The 21,707-nt window shown below is 32.4% G+C and overlaps 3 protein-coding genes across 3 annotated transcripts; all 3 read right to left on the bottom strand.

Moving 5' to 3' along the window:
• Positions 1-2,739: 2,739 nt before the first annotated feature.
• Positions 2,740-3,934, bottom strand: LOC123219628. The gene is made up of 2 exons (XM_044641631.1): positions 3,737-3,934; positions 2,740-3,186 (listed from the first exon to the last, which is right to left on the bottom strand). Exons 1-2 carry the CDS (start codon positions 3,932-3,934, stop codon positions 2,740-2,742), a joined length of 645 nt encoding a protein of 214 aa, XP_044497566.1.
• LOC123219423 (ankyrin repeat-containing protein C6C3.08-like) lies at positions 3,620-6,030 on the bottom strand. Its single transcript, XM_044641382.1, has 2 exons — positions 5,635-6,030; positions 3,620-4,140 (listed from the first exon to the last, which is right to left on the bottom strand). The coding sequence occupies exons 1-2, from the start codon at positions 5,953-5,955 to the stop codon at positions 3,997-3,999; spliced, it is 465 nt and encodes a 154-aa protein (XP_044497317.1). The 5' UTR covers positions 5,956-6,030; the 3' UTR covers positions 3,620-3,996.
• An 11,769-nt stretch (positions 6,031-17,799) lies between these two features.
• On the bottom strand, positions 17,800-19,937 carry LOC123219421 (ankyrin repeat-containing protein BDA1-like). The gene is made up of 2 exons (XM_044641380.1): positions 19,288-19,937; positions 17,800-18,724 (listed from the first exon to the last, which is right to left on the bottom strand). The coding sequence occupies exons 1-2, from the start codon at positions 19,882-19,884 to the stop codon at positions 17,927-17,929; spliced, it is 1,395 nt and encodes a 464-aa protein (XP_044497315.1). The 5' UTR covers positions 19,885-19,937; the 3' UTR covers positions 17,800-17,926.
• Between the last annotated feature and the right edge of the window lie 1,770 nt (positions 19,938-21,707).

The raw sequence follows: 21,707 nt of genomic DNA, 5'->3' as shown, positions 1-21,707 counted from the left end.
TAAAACATGTTTTCTAGCACTCTTATTTGCCCATCTGTCCACTTTCAATACTGTCATGCCCTAAATACATAGGCTCTCTCACATAAACTACTATAGCCTAAGTTGATCTCAACATGTTTGATGCCTTAGAGAAAGCAATCAACATCTCGAATGCCTACTAACTATTGTGCCTCACACACATGTTGACTAGACTATCAGGTCAACTAGCTATGATAACTTGGTCACATGAGGAAATTGGTAGAAGTCTTTCCCTTACTGTATACACTTAGTTACGAGTATGCTAACTGAAATACAATCTTTGGATGACACCTACCACGAGCATGTATGTGTTGCAAATTGCTGACCACCTGAAGAACTAACTGAAGTGTCATTATCTCTTACTATGCATACCTAAATTGAACTATATGATATATCTCATGAGTATCTATCTCTCGTATAACCTTATTGTTGTCACTTATCTCACCACTTACACATACTACTGGTGGATAACTAGGTGTACACCACTTTCCTTGACTTTTCCTATTTTCGATCCAGATTTGACTTGGTTAAGGTTTGTGTCATCTGTCACATAGTCAAACACCGTTACTATGGTTGGCTAGCTTAAGTTGTTTGCTAATACCTTTTTGTTTCTCTTTCTTTCCTCTTCCCTTCCTTGAACATAGCCTATGGATAAAATAGACTTTTTCATTTCTTAGTACATATACGAGCGTTCTTCACCCTTGCCTTCCCCGTGTTCTTCACAAGGACGACACATAGGCATGTTATAGTTTTACATCCCCATGTTCCTCACCAACTCAACACGACTGTTTCATCATACTCTAACACATGCGCCCACTAGTGGGGAAGCTAGACATAGATGTGTGTCCTGTACCACACGATCATGTGAGCTTTTTCTCAGGACAAATGTGTTTCTACTCGCCAGCTATTTCTTTACAAAAGGATACATGGCATTGAGCTGTCACATATGGTCGTGTATTGTGATCTGTAAATCGTCCCTATAGGTTTCTATGAATTCTGGCCAACTTCTAGCAATCCAATAACAACCAACCAAAACGCATCTCAAATCAAGAACCATATTATCATATCTCTTTAACCTTAACACAACCAACACATTCATTTAACTCTTACTATTTCCACATGCTTTAAACATAAAAACCTTTATATAATCATCTCAACATCAATCCATAACCCATAAATCTTAAACTCATGAATAAAGTTTAGAAATTCATCAAAACAAAAACTGTTTCGCCAAAGCCACACCATAATTACTTATCCTCTGAAGTTTTTGTTAATCATGGCAAGACTAAAGGATTTCCAATGTCCAAACTTGACTCAAACTCCTTTAGTTAGTCGATTTTTCTTCTTAGTGGCTATTGTTTTGCCTATGAAAAGAATAGGGTTGCAAAAATACGCATATCAAGCATTTGCACCCCTTTTTATTTTTCCTGTCGAAAATAACACATGGGCATCTCAGGTGTTGCTCAATTATATAATCAGAAGTGTAACTATATACTAAAAAATGTGTACATAATTATATCAAGCATAAGGTAGAACAATACCTAATTATAAAATGACACATAGTATATACATAATTGGATACTTAGAAGTGTGTATATATAACATTGCTCTTACGAATATATCATTCTATGATTTCGGGTCTTAAAAACAGTGAAAATAGCTTCAAGTAGATAGTTTAAGCAGCAAAAATGATTGCATCCAAATAACAAAGAAGACATATGTGTAGTCAGTCATTAAATTCGGGATTTTATTTATTTGATGTGGTTAGTTTAACATTGAAAGGACAATTCAATTTAAATAAGAATTTCTCATTTAAAAAAAATAGTGAATGATATGTAATATGTTAGGAAATTTTTTTGTAAATTTTATGAGATGATATAAAAAGAAACCATACATGTTATAATAACATTTCGATCAATGCAAAATTATGTATGTATTTTATCAATAAAACTATACATGCATACTTTGAGTATAAATATTGATACACACTTGATGAGTGTCATCATGTAATTGTATGATTTTAAATTAAAAAAAAACATTTAATTGTATAATAACATATTATTTATATAATAAAAAATTGTATGCCAACATTATTCGGTTTTTTTTTTATATATTTAATATGATAGGAGAAATCAAAAGTAAGATTTAAGACAAATAGATAATAAATCAAACATTTATTAAATTTGATTTTTTCAACTTCTTATTCCACACCATTTCTATCCAAAATAAGTACTCATAATGCAACATTAACTGATAGAACATAACAAGTCTCTCAGTAGATTGCATAAAATTTTATTGTTCATATAGAATTTATTGATCAAATGTGCCCACTTCAATAGATAAGATTAAATCTGATCTTTCTAAACACTCACCAGAGGCTGATCAAGCTGTTTTTTCCTCTTAAAACAGCACCATTTAGCCACAAAAATCACCCCCATGAACAGCTTCTTCAACACCCACCAGCAAGAACTTATTACATTACATGTACAAAAATTATAGCGATAAGCGACCAAACATAAACCCATGGGTACCAGTTTCTAATACTATCAAGTATTTCATGTGGCATCGCCAAGCTTATTGACAAATAGTATGCACCGGCGATAAACAGCACCGTAACCCACATTTTTACAGGCAAAATTCCCACAAAAACTCTATTCCTGAGAGGAACTCCACTAATGAGCCACAAAATTATGCTGAGCGATGCTGAGAATGAGACTGTGCTCACAATGTTAATAAGTGGTACTGATTTTCATGAGTGTATGCGTGAATTGAAGTTCCAGCTCTGCAAACCCCCTTTGGGCAGGTTTCTTCTTTCAGATTAGTGGCGTCTGCTTGCCAGTAGCCACCTGGTGGGTTTGTTGCAATCTGGAAACTCATGTTGGCAATCAAGCTGGCCGCCACCATCAAGTTGCCTCTTATGTTTTCATGGTGGTCGCTCTTGTAGTTGATGAGCCTTCTCCATTTGAAGAATGTTGTTATTATTGATTTTAACCTTTGGGGTGATTGAGTGGTTTGAACTTTGGTGGTTGCTTCTTTGATGGGATTCCTCTGTAAATTGCTTTGAGTTGTGCCGTTCCTGCAGCTTACATCAAAGGCTGGAAAGCCATTTTTGATCAAGGAGTTCAAATCCACTCTCATTTTTGGCACGGAAAGCAAGTAGCTAGTGGTCTTCATAAAGTTCAACCAAATGGACATAATATAGAATAGAGTGAGCAAAATGATAATTCACTACGTATGTTGCGTTATACAACTAGCAAACATGAAGTGCCTGCCTGCTCTTTGGGTCTCGAGCTCGGTTCGATTTAAGTAGATCCAACTAAACCTCGCTTCAAAAGTATTCGAGTTCGACTTGTTTGAGAGGAGTCAAGTTTGAGTTTGGCTTGAGTTCGAACTCAAATTGAGCTTTGAACTCGACTCTATACCAAAATAATATCATTTTGATGCGTATTGGTCAAAACAATATTTTTTAGTCAATTTGTGTCAAATTCTTTTAAGTTTACGAATTTAACGAATTAAACACTTTTAAAACTCAAACTCGAAAATATTTAACTCACAGACTTAAGTTTTAACTCATTTGAGTTGAGCTCATTTCGGACTCATTCTAACTTAACTCAAATTTAAATAAACTCGGTTTGAATCTAATCGTACCTAGAATTTAAGCAAATTAAGCACGAGATAAAAGGGCTTATACCTCATATTACTGCAACATAGTAGATACTTGCAAGATAGAGTTTCCTTCAAGGTTTTTGGAGTTGAGAAATTCCTCATCATCAACTGATGCCACCAATACTTTGAGTGCAGCCAAATGACTGTGCTTAACACACAAATGTAAAGCTGTTTCTCCACGGATTGGCTCAAAAATTGATTCCGGTTTTGCACTTATCAGCTCTTTGATCACCTCAACTCTCCCTCTCATTGCAGCCAAATGGAGAGGATTTCTCCCCTCTTGGTCAGTAAACATACTCAAATCCTTATTTGCTAGTAACAGCTCTTTGACAATTTCGCTGTGGCCCTCAGCGACAGCCAGGTGAAGAGGTGAGCGTTCGAAAGTGTCCAACTCTGCGACAAGTTGAGGCTTTTGGCTGACAGTAGCCTTGGTGAACTCAACATGACCAAGCAAAGCTGAGATGTGCAAGGGAGATTCAGTGAAGCGAGCGAGTGAAATTTTATGGAGAATGAATGAATCATTCTGTATTAACTATCATTATATAATTATATGGCTTTCAATTAAAAATAAAATAACACCTAATCATAAATAAAAAATATTATTTATATAATAAAAAATTATACAGATAACATTGTTTAGTTTTTTTTTTTTATATATTTAATATGATAAGAGAAATCAAAAGTAAGACTTAAGACAAATAGATAATAAGTCAAACATTTGTTAAATTTAATTTTTTCACCCATTTATTCTCTCCTATTTCCATCCAAAATAAAATCAAAACATTTACAATAAACAGCTATTACAACAACACAAAATTTGCTCTGGTTTACTCTGTTTTGTTTCTTTTTTTTTTGTTCTGTTTCTGGACTTCTAATGAAAAAACCAAGGGAGACCAGATCGACGGATGGATCTGACCACGCAAGGTATCGGCCGGTGACCGCATAACTCGCCGAAGAGTTTCGACTTACCGGAATAAAGAGACCGAGATACGAAACAATGTCAAAGAGAGTCTACATCCTACAATAGAGAAGAGAAATGTGTGGGTGACCTGAATAAAAGGTGAGTTTAGATTAAAATGGCTTTAGGGAAACCGACACGTGGCAGAATGTTTCGTTTTAATATTCGGTTGTCAGGTGGCTTTGTCTGAGGGTGAGGAAGAAATTGGAGAATGATCAGCCGTTGATCGGTTGAGAGAAGTGACCATCCGACGGTTTTTGATTTGTTCAAATGGTGGAATAATATAGATGATCCTAACGTTTTTGTCTAGTTGATGTAAGATGGCATATAAATCCTATCCACTTTAAGGTGGGTTCAGGTGTGGGAGGGTGTATGAATATCCACATGGACATCCATAAACAATCCCAAGAACAATAAAATTATGCAAATACAATTAAATACATAAACGACATATCATTATATAATTGAATGATTTTAAATTAAAAATAAAATAATATATAATTACATAATAACATTTAATCATATATATAATTATATATTCAAAAGCATATATATATATAATATTGTTAAAATTTTATTTATTTGATATGGATGATATAATATTAAAAGAACAATTTAACTCAAATAAAAATTTCTCATTAAAAAAAAAATAGTGAATGATCTGTTAATGTATTAGGAATTTTGTTATAAATTTTATGAGTTGATATAAAAATAAGACTCTACACGTTATAATAATATTTAGGTCAATACAAAACTCTATATGTTTTTTATTAATAAAACTATATTTACTTACTTTAAATACAAAAATATATGTATATTTTATATATATTATCAAATAATTAAATAATTTTAAATTAAAATAACATTTAATCATATATTAACTTATTATTTATATATTAAAAAAGATATATAAGATATTATTATTATTATTTATATATATATAATATATGAGAAATCAAAATTAGGATCTAGACTGTGACAACCATACTTACATCCTTATTTGCTATTAACAGCTCTTTGACAATTTCACCGTGGCCCTCAGCAGCAGCCAAGTGAAGAGGTGAGCGTTTGAAAGAGTCCAACTCTGTGACAAGTTGAGGCTTTTGGCTCACAATAGCTTTGGTGAACTCAACATGACCAAGCAAAGCTGAGATATGCAAGGGAGTTTCAGTGAAGGGAGTGAGTGAAATTTTATGGAGAATGAATGGATCATTCTGTATCAATGTGTTCAAGGTGGCTACACATCCCCTCATGCTTGCTTCATACAGAATTTGAGTGTCATTTTGAGCTGCTTCCTGAGCTTGAATCTCCATTTCTGTCTTCTCTTGGTTTTGCTGAAATTCTCTCCTTTTTGGATTCTTTTATCTCCAAGAATTGTAATTAGAGAAAGAAAGAATATCAACCACATGAGCCTGAAGGCACTTTCAATAATGGATATTTCACTTTTAAAAAAGAAGGCGTGTTTGTGATTTAGAAGTCTGTAGGATGAATGACAGCTTCACAGGTCTAGTTCTCATAGAAATTCTTGTTGACATATATATAATTAACAAGCGTCATTATTATAGTTTTGTCCAGGATATTACTCTTAAAAACAAAATTTTAACCTAATTTCTTTTTAGATATTATTTTTAGAGATAAAATTTTAATTTTGTTTTCTAAAATTTATGATTCATTTTTTGAAGCAATTCTAGTTTTGTCCAAAATATTACTTTTAGGAGATAAAATTTTAACATCCTCCCCTAAAACTTAGGAGTCATTTTTGGACCTGAAATTTGATGTTATTCCCAAAATGTTATTTTTAATTTTGTTTTCTAAAACTTAAGATTCATTTTTTAGAGATAATTATAGTTTTGTTCCAAAATGAGAATTTTAGAAATAAAATTTAATTTCATCTAAGAATGTTCTTTTAAAAGATGAAATTTAATTTTGTTATAAAATTGTTATTTTAGAAGACCAAATTTTAATTTTGTTCTTTAAAACTTATGATTCATTTTTAGGAATGAAATTTAACTTTCCTCCTAAAATGTTTCTGATGAAATCGAAAATGGATGTTCACTTTGAACTTTGGATACTCTTGTTAAAGATAATTGAGTTATGACCTTTTTGGTTTATTCACTTCTGATGATTGTCCTTTCCTTTATACATGCAATGAGATCGCCTCTGATAATTGAGTTAAAGATAAAAGCAAGTGAATGATTCTTATTCTTATTATTATTTTTGGTAACCGTGAGAAGAATATCATTAGTAAAAACAAGTGAATATATTGCCTTTTTCTTGAACGAAATACTTTTCTCTTACAGTAAACGTCCATCTGCCCTTGTATAGTCATTCGATGCAACTGTATGTTCTGATTTCTTAGTAAACTTAGTTTTCTATATATATTTCTTGCCTATATATGATTGTCTCTTTTACAGACTGCTTCTCATTTATATGGATTATTTTGATATCTCTACTTAGCTTTTATGTTTGTTTCCTGTTGAATAGTTAGGATTGAGGTAGAATCACTGGTTACATTTATTCAACTCTTAGTTATATTTCTTCTGTGTATCTTGATTTCTCGGCAGAGCTAAGTTGCGAACTCGTCTTCGATAGTTCATGTTATGGTATGTGGCTAATTCTTTGACTTGCATGTGCTATTTTCATTTGATTTGAAATTTCGTTTTTCTTTGGATGTCATTTGATCCAAAATTTTGCTGATTAATTCTTGATTCTTTGTTTCACCATTAAGACGACTCAACCTTTTACTTTCCCTGCTAAGCAGTTAATTAGCCTTTCGCTTAGAATAATAAGAAAAAATGTTTTAGTTGTGGTTAACCGCTGGAAAAAATGTTAATTGCTTTAGGTTCCCGTTAGATATACCACTCCTCAATTAAGGACAACAAATTTTGTCCCACATTCACCACACTATCAAGGATGAATGATTTTGTTCCTAATTTTGTTCGTAATTGTGTTCCTTTTGGGACGAAATTTAATTCATTTATAGAGAAAAAATTTCATCCCAAAATGCGTATTGAGAAAATACTGTTCTGTTAACAATGATTGGCTATTAAGAACAATTTCTTTTCTCATGGGTATTGTCTTTTGGTAACACATCTTTTTTTATATTTGATCTTTCGTCTTGAGTGACTTTTTGGTATGAAAATTTTGGTCACTTTTTATGAAATGTGTTGTAGTGATTAAGGATAATTTCTTCTTTTCTTTTTATCGATATTACTCTTTGGCAACACACCTTTTGTAATGTTTGATTTTTCGTCAATATTGATTTTTTAAGATAAATTTTTGACTTCTAGGATGAAAATATTCATCACTATAACATCTCTTCAAATATATACCTTTACAGGAATATGACTTGAAGAGATGTGTATTACTTGACCTTTTAACTAAAACAACGGAATAAAAGAGCATGCATTCAAACTTCATTCATAGTGTGCAAAAAGATTTAACTGAAATAGCTGATATTCATAACTAGTAACCATCGTTTGAATAAATGTTGTGTCTAAAACCTAAAACTCAAATAAATGCATAAATACAAACCATAAAATCCATACAAAAAATAAAACATAAATAACATAAAATGTGCAAATAATAGTTTTGCCCCTTAGCCTCATGCAGCAAATTGGTTGGATCATTTGCTCCCCTGTATGTCTCGCTACTAATGTCTACTTGCAAAACCACAAAGAAATGCACAAGTAAAAAACACTTAGTAAGTAGGTGACGTTTTGACACCCTACATATAACATAAAATCTTATAATTGATGTTCCATTATTAAGTCTCTATGTTGTTAAAACATATATTTTCTAGCACTCTCATTTGGTCATCTGTCTATTTTCGACACCCTCATGCCCTAAATACATAAGCTCTCTCACATAAACTATTATAGCCTAAGTTGATCTCAACATTTTTGATGCCCTAGTGAAAGTAATCAACATCTCGAATGCCTAATAACTATTGTGCCCTATGCACATGTCAACCAGACTATCAGGTCAACTAGCTATGATAACCTGGTCACACAAGGAAACCAGTTGAAGTCCCTCCCTTACTACATACACTTAGTTACGAGTATGCTAACTGAAATACAATCTTTGGATGACACCTACCACAAGCATATATGTGCTCTATCTCATTGACCACATGAAAAACTAACTGAACTGCCACTATCCCTTATTATGCACACATAAATCGAACTATATGATATATCTTATGGGTATCTATCTCTCGTATAACCCTATTGCTTTCATTTATCTTACCGCTTATGCATACTGCATATGGATAACTAGGTGTACACCACTTTCCTTGATTTTTCCTATTTTCAATCCAGATTTGACTTAGTTAAGGTTTGTGTCATCTGTCACATTTTCGGGCACCTTTACTATGGTTGGCTAGCTTAAGTTGTTTGCTAAAGCCTTTTTGTTTCTCTTTCTTTCCTCTTCCCCTCCTTGAACATAACCTAGAGATAAAATAGTCTTTTCCATTTCCTAGTACATATATGGGTGTTCTTCACCCTTGCCTTCCCCGTGTTCTTCACAAGGATGACATATGGGCATGTTATAGTTTTACATACCCATATTCCTTGCCAACTCAACATGGGCATTTCATCATACTCTAACACATGCGTCCACTAATGGGGAAGCTAGACACAGATGTTTGTCCTATATTGCATGATCATTTGAGCATTTCCTTAGGACGAATGTGCTGCTACTCGCTAGCTATTTCTTTACAAAGGGATACATGGGTATGTGAGCTGTCACATGATCGTATACTGTGATCTAAAAATTGTCCCTATAGGTTTCTATGAATTCTGTCCAACTTCTAGCAATCCAATAACAACCAACCAAAACACATCTCAAATCAAGAACCACATTATCATCTCTTTAATCTCAACACAACCAGCGCATTCATATAACTCTATACTATTTCCACATGCTTTAAATGTAAAAACCTTTATATAATCATCTCAACATCAATCCATAACCCATAAATCTTAAACTCATGAATAAAGTTTAGAAATTCATCAAAAGAGAAAACAGTTTTGCCAAAGCCACACCATAATTACTTGTCCTCTGAGGTTCTTGTTAATCATGGCAAGGCTGAAGGGTTTCCAATGTCCAAACTTGACTCAAACTCCTTTAGTCAATCCATTTTTCTTCTTGGCAGCTATTGGTTTGGCTATGAAAAGAATAAGGATGCAAAAATACGCATATCAAGCGTTTGCACCCTTTTTTATTTTTCTTGCCGAAAATAACACATGGACATCTTTGGCATTGCTCAATTATATAATCAAAAGTGTAATTATATACTAAAAAATGTGTACATAATTATATCAAGTATAGCGTAGAACAATACCTAATCATAAAATGACACATAATATGTACATAATTATATACTTAGAAGTGTGCCTATATAACATTGATCTTACGGATATCTCATTCTATGATTTCGGGTCTTAAGAACAGTGAAAATAGCTTCGAGTAGATAGTTTAAGCAGCAAAAATGATTGCATCCAAATAACAAGGAAGACATATGTGTAGTCAGTTATTAAATTCGGGATTTTATTTATCTGATATGGTTAGTTTAACATTAAAAGGATAATTCGTCTTAAATAAGAATTTCTCATTTAAAAAAAAACAGTGAATGATATGTAATGTGTTAGGAAATTTTTTGTAAATTTTATGAGATGATATATAAAGAAACCCTACATCTTATAATAACATTTCGATCAATGCAAAATTATGTATGTATTTTATTAATAAAACTATACATATCCACTTTGAGTACAAATATTGATACACACTTGATGAGTGTTATCATGTAATTGTATAATTTTAAATTAAAGAAAAAATAACACCTAATTATATAATAACAAATTATTTATATAATAAAAAATTGTATGCATAACATTATTTGGTTTTTTTTTATATATTTAATATGACAAGAGAAATCAAATGTAAGATTTAAGACAAAAAATTCCCACCAAAACTCTATTCCTGAGAGGAACTCCACTAATGAGCCACAAAATTATGCTGAGCGATGCTGAGAATGAGACTGTGTTCACGAATGTTAATAAGTGGTACTCATTTTCATGAGTGTATGCGTGAATTGAAGTTCCAGCACTGCAAACCCCCTTTGGGCAGGTTTCTTCTTTCAGATTAGTGACGTCTGCTTGCCAGTAGCCACCTGGTGGGTTTGTTGCAATCTGGAAACTCATGTTGGCAATCAAGCTGGCCACCACCATCAAGTTGCCTCTCATTTTTTCGCGGTGGTCGCTCTTGCAGTTGATGAGCCTTCTCCATTTGAAGAATGATGTTATTATTGATTTTAACTTTTGGGGTGATTGAGTGGTTTGAACTTTGGTGGTTGTTTCTTTGATGGGATTCTTCTGTAAATTGCTTCGAGTTGTGCCGTTCCTGCAGCTTCCATCAAAGGCTGGAAAGCCATTTTTGATCAAAGAGTTCAAATCCACTCTCATTTTTGGCACGGAAAGCAAGTAGCTAGTGGTCTGCATAAAGTTCAACCAAATGGAAATAATACTAGAATAGAGTGAACAAAATGATAATTCACTACATATGCTGCGTTATACAACTAGCAAACATGAAGTGCCTGCCTGCTCTTTGGGTCTCGGGCTCGGTTCGATTTAAGTAGATCCAAGCTTGACCTCGCTTCAAAAGTATTCGAATTTGACTTGTTTGAGAGGAGTTGAGTTTGAGTTTGGCTTGAGTTCGAACTCAAATTGAGCTTTGAACTCGACTCTATACCAAAATAACATCATTTTGATGCGTATTGGCCAAAACAACATTTTTTAGTCAATTTGTGTCAAATTTTTTTAAGTTTACGAATTTAACGAACTGAACACCTTTAAAACTCAAACTCAAAAATATTTAACTCACATACTTAAGTTTTAACTCACTTGAGTTGAACTCATTTCGGACTCATTGTAGCCTAGCTCAAACTGAAATAAACTTGGTTTGAATCTCATTGTACTTAGAATTTAAGCAAATTAAGCACGAGATAAAAAGGCTTATGCCTCATACTGCTGTAACATAGTAGATACTTGCAAAATAGAGTTTCCTTCAAGATTTTTGGAGTTGAGAAACTCCTCATCATCAACTGATGGCACCAATACTTTGAGTGCATCCAAATGATTGAGCTTAACACACAAATGTAAAGCTGTTTCTCCACGGATTGGCTCAATAATTGACTCAGGTTTTGCACTTATAAGCTCTTTTATCACCTCAACTCTCCCTCTCATTGCAGCCAAATGGAGAGGAATTCTCCCCTCTTGGTCAACAACCATGCTCACATCCTTATTTGCCATTAACAGCTCTTTGACAATTTCACCGTGGCCCTCAGCAGCAGCCAAGTGAAGAGGTGAGCGTTTGAAAGAGTCCAACTCTGTGACTAGTTGAGGCTTTTGGCTCACAATAGCTTTGGTGAACTCAACATGGCCAAGCAAAGCTGAGATATGCAAGGGAGTTTCAGTGAAGCGAGTGAGTGAAATTTTATGGAGAATGATTGGATCATTCTGTATCAATGTGTTCAAGGTGGCTACACATCCCCTCATGCTTGCTTCATACAGCCTTTGAGTGTCATTTTCAGCGATAATCTCCATTTCCCTTGACTTAGTTTTTCTTTTCTGTAATTTCTCTGCCAGTTTTTGGCCCTGTAATCTCAGGGCAGGAGAGAATATCAACCTCAACCAAAACAGACTTTTGCATTTGTTGTGGTCAAATATGCAGCCACATATTTGAAATTGTTAGTGATGGGATTTGCACCCGCTTGGGGTGTTCAAAACCATTTAACTAAATTGGTTTATCAATTTTTTAAATTGAATCAAATTTTTGATTTGAGAAAAATCATAAACTGAAATAAAACTGATTTAAAGATTAATCAATTTTGAATTGAACCAAAAATATCAATTAATCGAACCGAATTTTTAGTTGATCAGTTTTGAATCGAATTTCAAAGAATTATCTTATTTTATTAATTTGTTTTTTGTAAATACTCTCAATTTTTATTCAATTTTTTAAAAACTGGTTCGGTTTAATTAATCGATTTTAAAAATTAGACTAACCAGTAATCAAATCAAAAAGCCAGTTTTCCTATATTTTTGAATTGATATTCAAACCAGTTTTTAAATAATTTATTTTTTTATTTGGTTTTCGATTCAAAATTCGGTTTGGTTCGGTTATCAGATAATTTTGAACACTCTTAACACCCACAAGAAGTACATTGAATGGTTATAAAATTCAATATAAGAAGAGGAAGAGACACAAAAAAATTAAGATATATTCGATTTTTAATGTGGTTACAAAAAAAACCAAGAGCCTAGTGATATTATTTGAATAATGTGAAGAGAAAAGCAGTGATATTACATTGATTACAGTTACTAAAAATGTGAAAAATGGTTCCAAGACAACATAAAATAATTATTTAAATTCGAGAGATTGTGGAAGCCATGGCAAATAGTAACTCATATTCCTTATAATAATTTTTAAACGAGATTTTGTATTGTCTGCATTTTCACTCGACCTTGGGTATCAACAAGTATGAATCGGGATTCGGGACTTCTGATCGTCTTCATAGGTAACATAGTGGGTGGTTGATTTTTTTTGAGAGTGCCTTTTGAAAATTGACAAGTCAGTCCCTAAACCACATGCGAAAAGCAAGGCACTCTCAATATTGGAGATTTCACTTTCAAAAAAGTAGGCATCTTTGATGGGTAATATTGACAATTTACAAACTCCCTTGATAAAAAAACAAAACATGTTTGTGATTGACGAGTCAATCATAATTTTATGCAATAATCAATAAGTGCTATATAAAAAATGGTAATAATTGTTTGGTTATACAAGGAATTCAAATTTATTTTATGTAATATATATATTATATAAAATAAATATATATAACGTAAAAGTAAAATAAAAGTGGCAGAAGAAGAGACAAAAATACTATCTTTATTTTTTAATATATTTTTGTAGGAGATTTTCATTTGTTTTCAATTTCATCATTGAATTGTTCTGATTTATAAACTGTTGATAAAAAATTTATTTTTATTTGTTCTGAACAATAGATATTGTATTTACTTCTCAGGTAAACTGTTATCTATATTGAAACATGAGTAGTTGTATTGTATAATTTTGTTTAGATATTTTTTATAAATACGTATTTTTTTTATCTTCTATTAGATTGCTGTCAAATTTTAACAATATTTTAAGTACATTTGGTTTTATATTTTGGATAGTGAAGACATATTTTTTATGCCCAAAATGTGAGATATATACTTATAAGTTTGTTGTGAAATTTATTATTTTTCTATAGTTATGATATTTTTTTGTTTTGTTATTTTGAAAGGTTGTGTACTTATTGGCAAACTGAAAACAATAAATTATTATTTTTTATATAATAAATTAGTTTATTTAGATAATACCTAAGTGTTTTAATTTTTATAATTAGAAAGTTCTTACGATAAATTATTATATTTTTTTAATTATTTAGTACAATAAAATTATTTTTAGTTAATTATTTATTACCACATCGTGAAGAGTTTAATTTTGCTCTTGCTAGTTTAATTGTTTTTCCTTCCGACAATAGTTAGCTGTGATGATGACCGGTGGGTGCTAGCAATGATGATGATGGAGTGTCAGTTCTGATGGTTAATATGAGACATGAAACTTGACACTTAACCAACTTGGTTTGTCTTTTAACACAACTACAAGATAAAGGGCTTCCGAAACCCCAGAAAATAGCGCCGCCCCATGTAAGAAAAACTTCCACATATCTAACATTTGCCAATCGATATCGCTCGGCACATCAATTTCTTGACCGGATACTGACACCGAAACCGATTCTTCATCTTCCGCTGCTCTTGAATTCATCTTCACAACAAAAATTAAAAAAAAAATTTCACCCCCAAAAAAAAATCAAAATATTTACAATAAATGCTATTATAACAACACAATTCGTTTCCATTTTTTTTTTTGGTTCTTTCTCTGGACTTCAAATAAAAAAACCAAGGGAGACCTAGATCGACGGGTGGATCCTACCACGCAAGGTAGAGGCCGGTGACCACATAACTCGCTAGAGAGTTTCGACTTACCGGAATAAAGAGACTGAGATACGAAAGAACATCAAAGAAAGTTCACATTTTACAAAGGGAAAGAGCAATGTGTGGGGGGGAAATTAATTAAAATAGATAGTCGATTCACTGCTTAAATCTTTTTCGGCAACAATTACTAACTTTTGCCTTTTTATGCAAATGATATTTTTTATTTCAAAAATACCCTTCATCTTAATTCTCTCCATTTACAGTAACTTTCACAGATTAATCTCTTATATTTCAGAGGATATGCATTAAGCTTAATTTTTCTGTAATGAATAAGATTTATAGACGAAAACAAGATATAATAATGAATACTTATATACTTTTACACATTTATAAAATGATGGATATAACTAACACAGGATATGTGGGTTGTGTCGGATGAAAAAGGGTGCCCGTCTCTTCGAAACGGTTGGAAACGGTGCGAAAATGAGTGAAAGGGTGGGCGTATCCTCAAAACGTTGCGTTTTTTCGAGCAGGTGCAAAAGTGTAAAGGGGTGCCTGAAATGGTGCAACAATGATGAAGGGGTGCGTGAAAGAGTGCGAAAATGTTGAAGGGGTGTGTGAAAGGGTGCGACAACATTGAAAGGGTACGTGGAAGGGTGCGACACTTTGAAGGGGTGCGTTATAATCTCAAGAGGTGCGTGAAAACCCTAAAAGGTGCGTCATTCTATCCACGGGTGCGTGGATGGTGCATTATTCTCTCCAAGGGCGTGTGCATGCATGCATGCACAATTCACCAGCTATAATGAAAACATTTTTATACAAAGTGGTGTGTAAAAATACAAACAGGTGTGTGAAAATATAAATGGGTGTTTCAAAATACAAACGAATACGTGAATTATAAAAGAGGTGCAGGAGATTATAAACATATTTCCCGCACCCTTTTATAATATATGTTATATTAATAATATATTATATTATATATTAATAATATAATATATTAATATACTATATATTTATATATTAATATATTATATTATTAATATAATATATATTATTACCTCCCACACCCCTTTATAATTCCCGCACATTTTTTTATAATTCTCACACCTCTTTTATAATTCACGTACTCGTTTGTATTTCACGCACCCTTTTACTTTTTCACGTATCTGTTTATATTTTTATTTATCTGTTTATTTTTTCACGCAACCATTTGTATTTTTACGCAGCCGTTTTGTATTTTTATGCACCCATTTATATTTTCACCCACCTGTTTATATTTTACCCACTCGTTTTTATTTTTATGCACCTATTTATATTTTCACGTACCCCTTTGTACGAAAGTGTTTTCATTACAACTGATGAATTATGCATGCATACACGCACACACCCTTGGAGAGAATAACGCACCATCCACACATCTATGGATAGAATGACGCACCTTTTAGGGTTTTTACGCACCCCTTAAGATTATAATGCACCATTGCAAAGTGTCGCACCCTTCCATGCACCCCTTCAACATTGGCGCACCCTTCCACGCACCCCTTCATCATTGTCGTAACCTTTCACGCACCTCATTACACTTTCACATATTTTCGCACTTGCTCGAAAAAACGCACCGTTTTGAGGATACGCCCACCCTTTCACTCATTTTCGCAATGTTTCCAACCTTTTTGAAGAGACGAGCACCCTTTTTCATCCGACACAACCCAGACATCATGTATTAGTTAAGTCTATCATTTTATAAATGTGTAAAAGTATATAAGTATCCATTATTATATCTTGTTTTCTTCTGTAAATCTTATTCATGACAAAAAAATTAAGTTTAATACATATCCTTTGAAATATAAGAGATTAATACGTGAAAACTACTGTAAACGGAGATAAATAAGATGAAGGGTATTTATGAAATGAAAAATATCATTTGCTTAAAAAGGTAAAAGTTAGTAATTATTGCCAAAAAAGATTTAAGTGGTGAATCGAGTGTCTATTTTAATTAATTTCCCAATGTGTGGGTGCACTGAATAAAAGGTGAGTATAGATTAAAATGCCTTAAGGGAAAACGACACGTGGCAGAAGGTTTCGTTGTAATGTTCGGTTGCCAGGTGGCTTTGTTTGAGGGTGAGGAAGAAATTGGAGAATGATCAACCGTTGATGGGTTGAGAGAAGTGACCATCCGACGGTTTTGATTTGTTCAAATGGCAAAGTGAAATAGATGATCCTAACCTCTTTGTCTAGTTGATGTAAGGTGACATGTGAATCCTATCCATTTTAAAGCGGGTTCAGGTGTGGGAGGGTGTATGAATATCTACATGGACATCTACAAATAATTAAGAATATAATAAAATTATATATATATAATTAGATATATATAAATGACATATTATTATATGATTAAACGATTTTAAAATAAAAATAAAAAAATATATAATTACATAATCAGTGTACAAAATTATATATTTAAGAGTGTGTATACATAATATTGCTCTTCAGAACATCTCATTTTATAATTTCAAGTTTTTAAAACAGTGAATGATAGCTTCAAGAATAAAAATGCTTGCATCTAAACAACAAAGAAAATATATGTGAAGTCGGTTATTAAATTTAAAATTTTATTTATTTGATGTGGGAGATACAGTATTAAAAGGATAGTTCAACTTAAATAAAAATTTTTCATTAAAAGGAAAAAAAAAAAATAGAGAGTGATATGTTAATGTTTTAGGATTTTTTTTTTTGTAAATTTTATAATATGATATATAGATAAACCCTACAGATTATAATAATATTTGGATCAATGCAAAATTTTATATATTTTTTTATCAATAAAACTATATGCACCAATTTTGAGTATAAAAAATAGATATTTATTTAATATGTGTTATCAAATGATTGAGTGATTTTGAATTAAAAATAAAATAATATCTAATCATATGATAATACATTATTTATGTACTTGAATATTATACACATAGTATACTCTTTGTTTATATATATATATATATATATATATATATATATATATATAATAATAATAATAATAGAAATCAAAAGCAAGATTTAAGACTAATAGATAATTAATCAAACATTTCTTAAATTTCCATCCAAAATAAGAATTCATAATGCAATATTAACTGATAGAATACAACAAGTCCATCAATAGATTACATGAAATTTTCTTGTTCATACATAATTTATTGATCAAATGTGTCCACTTCAATAGATAATAAGATTAAATCTGATCTTTCTAAACACTCACCACAGGCTGATCAGGCTGTTTTTTCTTCTTAAAACAGCACCATTTAGCCACAAAAATCAGCTTCTTCAACACCCACCAGCAAGATCTTATTACATGTATAAAAATTATACACATAAGAAAGTAAACCCAAGCCGGTAGGAAATGCTTACTAATGCCATTAAAAGTTCCATCATGTGGCACCACCAAGCTCATTGACAAATAGTATGCAGCGGCTATACACAGCACTGTAACCCACATTCCCACCCGCAAAATCCCCTCAGAAACTCTATTCCTGAGAGGAACACCACTAATGAGCCACAAAATTATGCCGAGAGATGCTGAGAATGAGATTGTGCTCACGATTGTTAATGTGTTGAATTCAAGCATACGAATGTTTGCATAAAATGAAGTTCCAGCTTGGCAAGTTGCCCCCTCTGGGCAGGTTTCATTTTTCAGACCAATGGTGTCTGCTTGCCAGTTGCCACCTGGTGGGTTTGTTGCAATCTGGAAACTCATGGTGGCCATCAAAATGGCCACCACCATCAAGTTGCCTCTTGTTTTTTCATAGCGGTCGCTCTTGTCCTTGCTGAGCCTTCTCCATTTGACGAATGATGTTATTATTGATTTAAATTTTTGGGGTGCTTGGATGGTTTTAACTTTGGTGGTTGTTTCTTTGATGGGATTCTTCTGTAAATTGCTTTGACTTGTTCCATTTCTGCAACTTCCATCAAAGGCTGGAAAGCCATTTTTGATCAAAGAGTTCAAATCCACTCTTATTTTCGGCACGGAAAGCAAGTAGCTAGTGGTCTGCATAAAGTTCAACCAAATTGAAATAATACTAGAATACAGCGAGCAAAATGATAATTCAGTAATTCGCCATATATGTTGTGTTATACAACTAGCAAACATGAAGTGCCTGCCTGCTATTTGGGACTTGAGCTCGGTTCGATTTAAGCAGATTCAAGCTCAAGCTCACTTCGATATTTAAACTCGAGTTCGCTCCAAAAGTGCTCAAACTTGACTTGTGTGAAAATAGTCAAGTTTGAGTTTGGCTCAAGCTCAGACTTTAAACTCGATTCAATACTAAAACGATGTCATTTTGATGCGTATTAATCAAAATGCTTTTTTTTAGTCAATTCATGTCAAATTTTCTCAGGTAATGAACTTGACAAACTAAATACCCACAAAACTCAAATTTGAAATCATTTAACTCACAGAGTCAATCTCGAGCTCAAGCTTGTTTGAGCTATAACTTGATTGAGTTGAGTTTATTTTAGAGTCATTCAAACTGAGCTCGAACTTAAACAAGTTCGGCCCAAATCTAATCCTATCTAAAATTTAAGCAAATTAAGAGATAAGAAGACTTGTACCTCATATTGCTGTAATATAACGGATACTTGCAAGATAGAGTTCCCTTCAAGGTTTTTAGAATTGAGAAACTCCTCATCATCAATTGATGCCACCAATACTTTGAGTGCATCCAAATGATTATGCTTAACACACAAATGTAAAGCTGTTTCTCCATGGAGTTGCACAAGAATTGACTCAGGTTTTGCACTTATTAGCTCTTGTATCACCTCAACTCTCCCTCTCATTGCAGCCAAATGGAGAGGAATTCTCCCCTCTTGGTCAGCAACCATACTTACTTCCTTGTTTGTTATTAACAACTCTTTGACAATCTCCCTGTGGCCCTCAGCAGCAGCCAAGTGAAGAGGTGAGCGTTTGAAAGAGTCCAACTCTGTGACAAGTTGAGGGTTTTGGCTCACAATCGCCTTGGTGAACTCAACATGACCAAGCAAAGCTGAGATGTGCAAGGGAGTTTCAGTGAAGGGAGTGAGTGAAATTTTATGGAGAATTAATGGATCATTCTGTATCAATGTGTTCAAGGTGGCTACACATCCCCTCATGCTTGCTTCATACAGAATTTGAGTGTCATTTTGAGCTGCTTCCTGAGCTTGAATCTCCATTTCTGTCTTCTCTTGGTTTTGCTGAAATTCTCTCCTGTCTGGATTCTTTTATCTCCAAGAATTGTTATTAGAGAAAGAAAGAATATCAACCACTTGGGCCTGACGGCACTCACAGTAATGGATATTTCACTTTTAAAAAAGAAATTCTTTTTAACATTTATATAACTAACAACTTCATTATTATAATTTTGTCCCAAGAAGTTATTTTTAGAAACAAAATTTTAATTTAATTTCGTCTCAAAATATTGTTTTTAAGTTTTGTCTTCTATCTTCTAAAATATTACTTTTATCTTCTAAAATTTAGGATTCATTTTTCCAAATAATTTAAGTTTTGTCTAAAATATTATTTTTAAAAGATGAAATTTTAATATCGTTCCTTAACACTTAAGATTCATTTTAGACACAAAATTAGACTTTATTTTTAAAATGTTACTTTTGAGGATGAATTTTAATTTTGTTCCTTAAAACTTCGGATATGGAGAATGATTGGATCATTCTGTATCAATGTGTTCGAGGTGGCTACACATCCCCTCATGCTTGCTTCATACAGCCTTTGAGTGTCATTTTCAGCGAAAATCTCCATTTCCCTTGACTTAGTTTTTCTTTTCTGTAATTTCTCTGCCAGTTCTGTCCCTGTAATCTCAGGGTAGGAGAGAATATAAACCACAACCTCTTGTCTATTAATTGAAATTTCAACGAAATTGCCTATACCGCAAAAAATTCTACAACCAAAACAGACTTTTGCATTTGTTGTGTTCAAATACGCAGCCACATCTTTGATATTGTTAGTGATGGGATTTGCACCCTCTAGGGGTGTTCAAAACCATTTAACTAAATTAGTTTATCAATTTTTTAAATTGAATCAAATTTTTTATTTGAGAAAAATTATAAACCGAAATAAAACTGATTTAAAGATTAATCAATTTTGAATTAAATCGAAAATACTAATTAATCAGACCAAATTTTTAGTTGATCAGTTTTAAATCGAATTTCAAAGAATTATCTTATTTTATTAATTTTTTTTTTGTAAATACTCCCAATTTTCATTCAATTTTTTAAAAACTCGGTTAGTTTAATTAATCGAATTTAAAAATTAGACTAACCAATAATCAAATCAAAAAGTCAGCTTTTCTAAATTTTTAAACTGATATTCGAACTAGTTTTTAAATAATCTATCTTTTATTCGGTTTTTGATTCAAAATTCGGTTTGGTTTGGTGATCAGATAATTTTGAACACTCCTAACACCCACAAGAAGTACATTAAATGGTTATAAAATTCAATATAAGAAGAGGAAGAGACACAAAAAAATTAAGATATGATCGATTTTTAATGTGGTTACAAAAAAAACCAAGAGCCTAGTGATATTATTTGAATAATTTGAAGAGAAAAGCAGTGATATTACATTGATTACAATGGTTAAAAATGTGAAAAATGGTTCCAAGACGACACAAAATTATTATTTAAATTCGAGAGATTGTGGAAGCCATGGCAAATAGTAACTCATATTCCTTATAATAATTTTTAAACGAGATTTTGTATTGTCTGCATTTTCACTTGACCTTGGGTATCAACAAGTATGAACGGGGAGTTTTGATCGTCCTCATAGATAACATAGTGGATGGTTGATTTTTATTGGGAGTCTTTTGAAATTTGACAAGTCAGTCGCTAAACCACATGCGAAAGTCACTGGACTCTTAATATTGGAGATTTCACTTTCAAAAAAGTAGGCACCTCTGATGGGTAATATTGACAATTTACAAACTCCCTTGATAAAAAAACAAAACATGTTTGTGATTGACAAGTCAATCATAATTTTATGCAA

This window comes from Mangifera indica, chromosome 6 (assembly GCF_011075055.1).
Source record: "Mangifera indica cultivar Alphonso chromosome 6, CATAS_Mindica_2.1, whole genome shotgun sequence".
In the NCBI taxonomy this organism is placed as follows: domain Eukaryota; kingdom Viridiplantae; phylum Streptophyta; class Magnoliopsida; order Sapindales; family Anacardiaceae; genus Mangifera; species Mangifera indica.
This window is presented reverse-complemented; position numbering and strand designations above follow the sequence as displayed.